This window comes from Idiotropiscis lumnitzeri, chromosome 17 (genome assembly GCF_059441095.1).
Source record: "Idiotropiscis lumnitzeri isolate Australia: NSW breed Sydney's pygmy pipehorse chromosome 17, RoL_Ilum_1.0, whole genome shotgun sequence".
Lineage (NCBI taxonomy): Eukaryota > Metazoa > Chordata > Actinopteri > Syngnathiformes > Syngnathidae > Idiotropiscis > Idiotropiscis lumnitzeri.
Genome location: NC_142407.1, coordinates 15,482,838 through 15,491,513, shown reverse-complemented (window position 1 = coordinate 15,491,513; position 8,676 = coordinate 15,482,838). Strand labels below are relative to the sequence as shown.

The 8,676-nt window shown below is 45.0% G+C and overlaps 2 protein-coding genes across 8 annotated transcripts; one reads left to right on the top strand and one right to left on the bottom strand.

The window, feature by feature from the left end:
- The first annotated feature begins 33 nt into the window (after nt 1-33).
- rfxap (regulatory factor X-associated protein) lies at nt 34-1,685 on the top strand. The gene is made up of 3 exons (XM_088279148.1): nt 34-740; nt 1,061-1,171; nt 1,369-1,685. The coding sequence occupies exons 1-3, from the start codon at nt 318-320 to the stop codon at nt 1,474-1,476; spliced, it is 642 nt and encodes a 213-aa protein (XP_088135274.1). The 5' UTR covers nt 34-317; the 3' UTR covers nt 1,477-1,685.
- A 141-nt stretch (nt 1,686-1,826) lies between these two features.
- Nucleotides 1,827-7,282, bottom strand: smad9 (SMAD family member 9). 7 transcript variants are annotated; one of them, XM_088279132.1, is made up of 11 exons: nt 6,985-7,282; nt 6,154-6,801; nt 5,290-5,488; nt 4,731-4,985; nt 4,289-4,504; nt 3,954-4,223; nt 3,691-3,798; nt 3,395-3,616; nt 2,716-2,972; nt 2,001-2,212; nt 1,827-1,965 (listed from the first exon to the last, which is right to left on the bottom strand). In XM_088279132.1, exons 4-10 carry the CDS (start codon nt 4,924-4,926, stop codon nt 2,069-2,071), a joined length of 1,413 nt encoding a protein of 470 aa, XP_088135258.1. In that variant the 5' UTR covers nt 4,927-4,985; nt 5,290-5,488; nt 6,154-6,801; nt 6,985-7,282; the 3' UTR covers nt 1,827-1,965; nt 2,001-2,068. The 7 variants fall into 7 exon arrangements, with proteins under 7 accessions (XP_088135258.1, XP_088135260.1, XP_088135261.1 ...); XM_088279134.1 differs by having other exon boundaries at nt 5,332-5,488; nt 6,985-7,263; XM_088279135.1 differs by having other exon boundaries at nt 5,290-5,484; nt 6,985-7,263.
- Between the last annotated feature and the right edge of the window lie 1,394 nt (nt 7,283-8,676).

Here is an 8,676-nt window from a genome sequence, read left to right as displayed (position 1 = left end):
TATTCTTGCTCCTCTAAGTGGCGCTCTAGCGCAGGAAGCTGCTGTATAGTGAGGAGAAGAAGAAAAAGACGACGAAGAAGAAGTGATGTCAATAGCTTTAACATAATTAGCATTCACCGATAAAACACGTCACTCGCGATATAATGTATTTCTCAACCGTAACCTTCTATTCCGGCTCTTATTTTGTTGTAATAAGTGCGTGAAAATGTTAGCAAATCATTACTAACACAGATTGACCTGAGTTGGACGCTAGTTAGCCACTGCTAACTTGTTTTTAGCGTCTTGTAGCTCGTTGCGTTTTTCTTGCAACCACGAAGATGAGCGACGACGAACCTTCGATCCGTAAGGACGCCTCCAAGGCCATCCTGCTTACCAAGGACGGCCAGCGGTACATCGTGGGCGACAGCCGCTCGGTGGACAACCGCGACGTGATCACGCTCATTCCCATGGAGGCCGCCGACCTCATGGAACTGGACGACGCCGATGAGGAGAGCGACGTGCTGGACGCGTCCGACCCGCGGGACGGCGCCGGCAGCCCTGAAGAGCTGAACGACGACGAGGCGTCGGAGGGTGACGGTGCGGCGCCCAAGCAGTGCACCTACGACGGCTGCACCGAGACCACAACGCAGGTGGCAAAGCAGCGCAAGCCGTGGATGTGCAAGAAGCACCGCAACAAGATGTACAAGGACAAGTACAAGAAGAAGAAGAGCGACCAGGCCATGTCCACCAACAAAATTGATGTAGGCCTGTCACGCTGTAGCGAACCCCTGCGCACAGTTTTTGAATCAAGATTTTACACTTAAAATTCCATGGACATTGCGCTGCTCCTTCCGGCGTGTTCACCTTTGCATCGGGGGCATGTGTTTTATTTATTTTACATTCATATGATTAGGGTTGCTACTAGTGATGATTTTAATCATCTATTAATCTCTCAATTCCGATGCTTTGGGCAACTTCAATTCGTTATCGAAACCATTATCAAATTTATTGACAACTAATCAATCAATTAGTTAAGAATTGCTGACTAGCTGCCAAACTCATGCTTGTTGTTTGGGTTCAGGACAACTGTGAGGAGCGTCCCGTGTCCGTCAATAAGCAGCGTTTGGGGGCAATAGGGGACCGGCCGGCAAGACCCTCTCTCATCGAGCAGGTGCTCAACCAGAAAAGGCTGGTAAGTCGTCACCACCACAATCACACCATAGGAGAAAATATGCGCTACAATGTACATTGATCATCCTGACCAACAAAAAAAAAAACAAATTTGAACACACGCACACAAAACTTCAATTCGTATACGCCTCAAATTTTCACGATACAGTGGCAGATCACTGTAATTTGTTTGACCTACTTACACAATGTGTCGACCAGTCACTGCTGAGGAGTCCCGAGGTGATCCACTTCCTGCAGCAGCAGCAGCACATCCTGGCTGTGCAGAGTCGAAGCGTGGCGCTGCAGCACAACTTTGGCGGATGCTGACCATCCACGCATGCTTCTAATACTCAGCCACTATTATTTATTTATTTAATATATTTAGAGTTTGTTGCATTTTTGTGTGTTGTTGACAATTTCATGCTTGTTGTTCATGTCAAAAGTTTATAACTGGACATTTGTGCGTTTTGGGGGGGGGGGACTAATGATGATGCTGTTAAAGTTGCACTAACGTAAACTAAAACAAAACAAGGATGCTCTGTGACTCCCACAGTGAGTGAAATAAAAATATTTCAAATATTGGGACTCTTCATTTGTATAGAGCACCTGTATGTATTTGTGTTTATCTACATATCTCTAGCCAAACAACATAATCCGTACACTTTTTGGAGAGCAAATCCCATTTTAGCCTTGAAAAAAATTTAATACAAGTACAGACAACATTCAAATAATATTAAAAGACAAATCACACACAAGGAAGCGCTGCATGATCTTGAAGTGCCGCAGGGATGTTGAAACACGCTAAGCAGTAAAGAAGCCAAATCAAAGTCTCTCAGTAAACAAGGACCACATCCTGGAAGCTTCTGGAGTAGATGTGTCGCCATCACAAACTCCTCTTCCACTACCACCCACCTGCCAACTACGACACGGACGAGATGGGATTGTGCGGTGAGCCCATTTGAGTGAGGACTTTGTCCAGCCATTGCAGGGGCCCATGTAGATGCACCTCAATCCAGCAGGGGGTGCTGGTCACATCTTGGCGATGGTACTCAGCCCCCCAACCCTAGAACAGAAGGCGACACAATTGTATCATCACACACATTTTGTATTGACTAAAACATCGTCAGTCAAAGAAAACTGTCAAAAGATCAAAGGGTGGAAAAGAGTGTGGCCCACCAAATACAATGTAGCCTTTGACAACAAACGGCAATTTTGGATGGCTATAACAATTATTTTATAGCATCCACAATAAAACTGTCAATGTTGCAAGGATGGAATGATTTATGGCCACCAACCCAACACAAATCAGTATGTTTTGACAACAGGAGGTCATAAAATATAGACAAATCGCTTTACCATGAATCATAAAGACTATTCATGCTCAGTAAAATCATAAAGCTGTCAATGATTAAAATCTGGAAAGATTTATGGTCCCACACAACAAATCCGTTGGTCTTCTGACAGCAGAAGGTTGTAACTCGCAGACAACTACCGTTTATGATAACTAAAACTAGGTAATGATTTGGTCCCCTGGAGGTCATAAAATTTGTTCTGAGGATGTCTCACCTTAACGAAGCTCATGCGGATGGTGCACATCTTGGTGAGCTCGTAGACCACCTCGAAGCCGTGGTTGACGGACTGGGCGAGCAGCTGAGCGAAGAGCTGGTTGTTGAAGATCTTCAGGCTGCAGCCACTGGGGATCTTGCACACGGTGGTGGCGTGGAAGCCGTGCTGGAAGTTGCAGTTGCGGCTCTGCACGAATACGCTGCTGTCACTCAGGCACTCGGCGTACACCTCGCCACCCACGTAGTACAAGTGCAAGCCTGGAAGAGTTATTGATTTATGGCCTCAGACAAATGCATGTAAAAGAAAAATTTGAAAAATGGTCAACGATCAAGGACTGGAATGATTCATGACTATTTTAAAAAGGTCAGAAGTTTTATTTCATTTGTGGTTATATTGAGTTACATTTTGAAAACAATTGTAAAAATTATCATGATTTTTTTTTTACCTAAAATAATTTCCAATATGAATGTGTAAAATCCTGTTATAATTTTCATCTCTTTTACATTTATCAAATAATTTTAAATAAAAAATGTCATATCTTGGAACATAAAAATGCTTATCTTGGAACATTCAAATTATTGTTAGAACTTAACATTTTAAATCTAATGTCGAAACTTTTAATATTTTTTTTTTATCTCCCAAATTTTCTATACTAATAAAAAACAGCAACAAAAATGACCTTTGCCGATGTGTCGTCGCGTGTGCTCGATGGTGGAGTTGCGATTGACGTTGGACAGCAGGCCGAGGCAGAAGCGGTTCTTGTTGTTGGACGGGTCGGTGAAACCGTCCACCAGCACGCTGCGCGACGACGCGTGGAATGTCTCACCCACCCGGTTGTTTAGCTCGTAGTAGGCGATGGAACACCAGTACTCGGGTTCTTCGTAGCACACCGGACGCAAATCTGGACAAGGGAAGGGAAGTGTAAACATAAAATCGTTCCATCAGAACCTGAACTGTAGAAGAAGCAGAACTTGCCTCTATGTGGAGCGGAGAAGGTAAGCTTGGTGATTTCTGTGGAGTTCCCGGGCTTCACGTCCTCCTGGGAGTTCGACTCCATCATGCTGTACGGTGGAGGCGGAGTCTCTGATGGGGGAAAAAATGCAAAGAGAAACTCACTCCATCAACTTCATTTTGAGTTATCTTATTAGCATCTGCTAAAGCTCCCCACTAAAGCATCGTCACCAAAGAATTTCGAGTTCAACGCATTTAGGTGGCGAATTATCCGGCTGTTGTCTTACCAGCAATGTGGTAGGGGCTTCCGGGCTCAGCGGGGCTGCAGGGGGAGTCGGGGTAGCCCTGCGAGGCGGGCGAGCGTGCGTGCGATGAGGAGGACGGTGATGAGGACGAAAAGGAGGAAGAGGAGCCCGGTAGCGGCGGGAAGGACTCCGGGTAGGTGGCATTCTGCGGCATCAGCGGCTCGTTGTGCAGAGAAGCGTTGCGAAACTTGGCCAACAGGCTGTGCTGCGGGTTGAACTCGCTGTGGCGTGGCACCAGGACGGGCGGCAGCACTGGTGGCAAAGAAATGACAGCCGTGAGGCTCCGAGCATGTTGACAAAGTAAGGTTTCGTCTTACCTGGTGTTTCGACGCGCCGGTAGTGGTACGGATTGACACATATGTCCTTCTGCTTGGAGCCGAAGGGAAACTCACAGCAGTCGAGCGCCTTGAGCTCATGGTGCGACTGCAGGTCCGGCCAGCGCCACACCCGGCAGTAGATGACGTGCGGCAGACCCTTGCGGTGCGACACCTGGAGCCTCCCGTCTAGTGAGCGAGGGATGGTCACGCACTTGCCTAATAAGGGGTAAACGATGATTACAACAAGAATCTGGGCGCTATAAATTAATCAGAGGTCATAAATCAATCAGCGCATTCCATTTTGACAAACTGTGTTCTCAGCCACTCTGGATTTTATGACAGGGGCCATAAATCTATCAGCAGAGTACCTTTTGAAAAAAAGTGCTATTCTCCACATTCTTTTCCCATTGGATGCGATGTATCGAAAGAGGAGGTCACTCACTGGGCTGTCCGGGGCAGCTGAGGGCCCGCTCCAGCTCCTCCATGGCTCCTTTCTTCTTCTTGAGCTTCTTCACCAGGGAGTCGACTGCTTTCTCGGCCCACTTCTCCTCCTCGTCGCCCTGCTTCCAGCCCAGCAGACGCTTCACCGCCGGGCTGGTGAAGGAGAAGAGTGACGTGATAGATGCGGATGAGTTCATGGTCCCTTTTTGTTCCTGATGCTTGGAATCGAGATGATCCTGGTCTAGGTTCGCTGCATCTGTTGAGAGAAGTCAGAAGATAATAGCATAACCGCAGTCTTGGCCGCTCTTCATTGGCCCCCAGTGCACTTTAGGAGTTCATTTTAAGATACTTCTGTTCGTCTATAAATGGCCTCAACCCAGCGTACTTCTCCGAGCTCGTCGGCTATTGACTTGCAAAATACGCACGCTCCTTCAACACATGCCATATGTGATGATGAACATGCTGACTTTCGGCTTTATTAATATTAGCAACTTTTTGTTGGTTGGTTCATACAAGTGAAAAAACTCGCACGAGACTATTAACAGACAATAAAAGCTCACCGTTTTGACCTGCCCCGGATGCAATGATGAAATGCACCTTACTGTCAAGTCATGCGCATTTGTTGAGAGAGGTGAGCAGATGCTGGTGATGAGGAGGAAGGTTTTCCAGGCAGGAACAAGAAGAGGAGGAGGAGAAGGAGGAAGGTCCTCTTGTGGCGTCTCTTTTTTCTCTTGTGAAGACGCCCAGGAGCCGAACTGTCTGGCCAGAACACATCACAGGACAGGAGGAGGAGGGGTGTGTGTGTGTGTGTTGGGGGGTTGGGGGTGAGGGTGTGCGTGTGCGTGTGCGTGTGCGTGTGTGTGAGTGTATTTGCTGTGTGTTTATTTTCTGTTTGGCCATTCATCATCTGCTCACAACGAAGCTGCATCACACCGGAAGTGAGCAGGTCACACGAGTCATGATATTCAACGATGACTTAAAAAAAAGAAAGTCTATTCTTTTAATTGGGCAAACTATTGCCTAGTAAACACACACTTACTCGCAACTGCTTTATGGAGGTTGGCGTCACGCAGTCTGCCGGCTCAGATAGTCCAATTACCTAATGCTTTATCACCAGGACCACCCCCCACCCCCTTCTTCCTCACGCCCACTCCACCACAAAAAGTAAACAACGAAGATTAGCCTTACTATTGAACTGAAAGAAATGCTCAAAAAAGTATAATTAATAAACAACACGCACAATTTATTAGAAATTGGTCAATCAAACTGGAACATCAATGTCTTCATAATAAAATAAACCGAAAATTGCGTCCACTAAAGTAGCAGGAGAAACCCCCCCCCAAAAGAGTATTTAGTCTAAAACTTTAAACAATTTTAATGTGAATAATAATATCCACAGAGTAATAATAATAATAAGTTCTCACCTTCTCGTTAATAATAGTGGTAAGTAGTCCACGCGGAATGTTGCGACTGAAGCGCGTGAGAAGGTGCACGTTTGCAGTGTGTCGCAGTTCAGTCCAGTGGAGCGATTCCGTTATGGGTGTTTCAAAATAAAAATACTTTGAAAACATTTAAACATGGGTGCATTATGGAAATTTGACCAATCAAGTGTTGATTTAAACAATTGCTTATTTCTTAAAATGTCTGTGGGCCATATTGTGACATCAGACACGCACGACAAGCTTTTCCACCCATGACTGCTTTTTTCTGCCAAATCGTGAACATTAAGCGGCCTTGATGGTTGTTCCTGAGCCCATCATATCTTGGAACTTACTTGAAATGTTTTTTTTTTCATGACTCACACTTAACTGACTTATACTGCGACTCTGACAGCCTCAAAAAGCGAATCAGGGCACGTACTTGACCTCACGAGTCTTGTTTTGAAGGGCACGCGGAACCGTTTTCGGGAGTAATATCGCTCGCTTGCCGCCGCAGGTCCGAGGCGGTCCCGCCCGCTGGAGTCTGCTGGGCTCCTGCAGACTGCAGCCGGAGCGCCACACATCAGCCACGGCGGCGTCAGACTGGCTGGAACCGCAGCGCCGGCGCTCCAGATCCCTCCGCCGCCTTCCCACCTGACAAATATGTTTGAACGTGTGCGCTTCAAATCCGTGGACGCGTCACGTGTTCACTTCACGCTAAACAACCAATTAAATCCAAATAAACGCTCATTAAAAACACACAAGATACTTAGCATTTTAAAAGACATAATTTAAATGTTATACCGCGTGTTAGTTGAAAAAAAGTTAGTTAATTACCTTGAGTGAGTAAAAAGGTAAGGCAGGCGGAGGGTTATAGGACGGCGCCGCGCTGCGGTCTGGTCCGGTTAATGACGCAAGCCTGGCTGGCGACGCTCAGTCTGCAAGTTTGACATTTTCGCAGTTTACAGCAACTGCCACGGAACGTCACCCAGGAGGAGGGGGAAGCATCGGGTCCCCTTTTGTTTTGCTCAGCGGTTCGTCTGGTGTGGCAGCGGAGCGTCCACCGTCCTCGACGGCCCAAGAGGTTGCGATCCACGAGCGACGTCCGCTGTCGAGCTCGATCAAAATCTGAGAAGATAGTTGACCAATAGCCGTACTGTAAGATGTGCAACAACTGGACACCATTGCACGAATATAGCTATATACAAATGAAACGTATTGATTAATTAACCTTTACGTTCTTAATGTTATCCAAAATAGAAGATATCAGAAAATGACATTCTTCTGTACAGGTGCAACAAAGTAGTACAAGGCTTTTACACGTCTACTAAAAAGTATTTTACATTTACCACTGCATGTTAAATCAAGTTACTGTGGGGATCTTGAAAATGGCCATGCCATGTTTATATGACGTTCACGAGTTTGAAAGAGTCCAGAGAACTGTCTGTCTTTCCACCACGTTTAAATAAGTTTTTGCAGAAATATGCACCTGATGGTGTTTGCTGGCCAATGTGAAAAGCTTGATACCGCAAGGAAGTAACAAAACGCATTGGAGTGATCATACATACCATAAGGAGGGTGCCTTCACACATATGTAAGTTCTGCACCTGCAAAAATACTTGATCTTTTTTAATGAAACATAATGAATCATCAATTTATTAATGCCAGACAGGCTCTTGGAAAAGACGGGCTAATATGCGCTCATAGAAAATGAACAGTATGGGAAGGTCATCTAAATGTACTCTCTCAAAAAATATATATTTGCCCCAAAAAGGCTGTAAAAAAAATATATTCATATTTTCTACTATAAAACGAACTTTGGAACTACTCCAGTCTGAGCTGTTCATAGCATATTTTGAGGGGTTTCAGCTTTTTAAAAGCTCAGCATGTGTACAAAATTCCCTAAAAACGTTGGCAATTCTTTCTCATTGTTATCATGTCAAGATGGGTCAATGATTTGCAGCAACATTAGGTTTTAGGCATTTCTGGAGTTACTTTTGAGGAAATGTTAAAGACATGCTTGGAGTGTCATTAAATAGCACCATCTGGTGGACAAATATGAACGGTGCATATCGAACGTTTTGGAATTAAAAAGGAAATAATTGTCAATGGTATATTTGGATTCAAAATCATTTGGTTACATTAGGCACCCTGCATGATGACAATTTTATCAAAATATTAGAAACAGATCACTACAGAAAGAGCTGTCAAGAAGATTCTTGAGCCCCAAAGTTACAATAACACAACTGATAAAACGGTTGCCCAAGTATGCACACCTTATAACTGGGTTGTTGTTGTGTTCCGAATCAACCACATTCAAATTCATATTACATGGGCATGAGCATCACTATTCGCCAATTAAAACACACCTGATGAACATCTAATCAAATTCTGATGTTCTGGTAGACATTTTTCTGACATGTTTTCTTCTTTCCTCGTGACTGAGGTCTCAGTTCTGGCAGTGTGACGTCTTTTTATACTGCAGTACCTAGAAATAATAATAATTAAAAAAAAAAGTTCCAATCTAAT

What these genes read in the sequence shown, in the direction of transcription:
- smad9 (XM_088279132.1), bottom strand. Translation starts at nt 4,926, where the DNA reads ATGAACTCATCCGCATCTATCACGTCACTCTTCTCCTTCACCAGCCCG. An exon ending in CAGCTGCCCCGGACAGCCCA is followed by an intron (nt 4,505 to 4,730) that starts GTGAGTGACCTC and finishes ACCCCTTATTAG; the next exon opens with GCAAGTGCGTGACCATCCCT. An exon ending in TCCGCATGAGCTTCGTTAAG is followed by an intron (nt 2,213 to 2,715) that starts GTGAGACATCCT and finishes CTTCTGTTCTAG; the next exon opens with GGTTGGGGGGCTGAGTACCA.
- rfxap (XM_088279148.1), top strand. Translation starts at nt 318, where the DNA reads ATGAGCGACGACGAACCTTCGATCCGTAAGGACGCCTCCAAGGCCATC. An exon ending in TGTCCACCAACAAAATTGAT is followed by an intron (nt 741 to 1,060) that starts GTAGGCCTGTCA and finishes GTTTGGGTTCAG; the next exon opens with GACAACTGTGAGGAGCGTCC. An exon ending in TGCTCAACCAGAAAAGGCTG is followed by an intron (nt 1,172 to 1,368) that starts GTAAGTCGTCAC and finishes TGTGTCGACCAG; the next exon opens with TCACTGCTGAGGAGTCCCGA.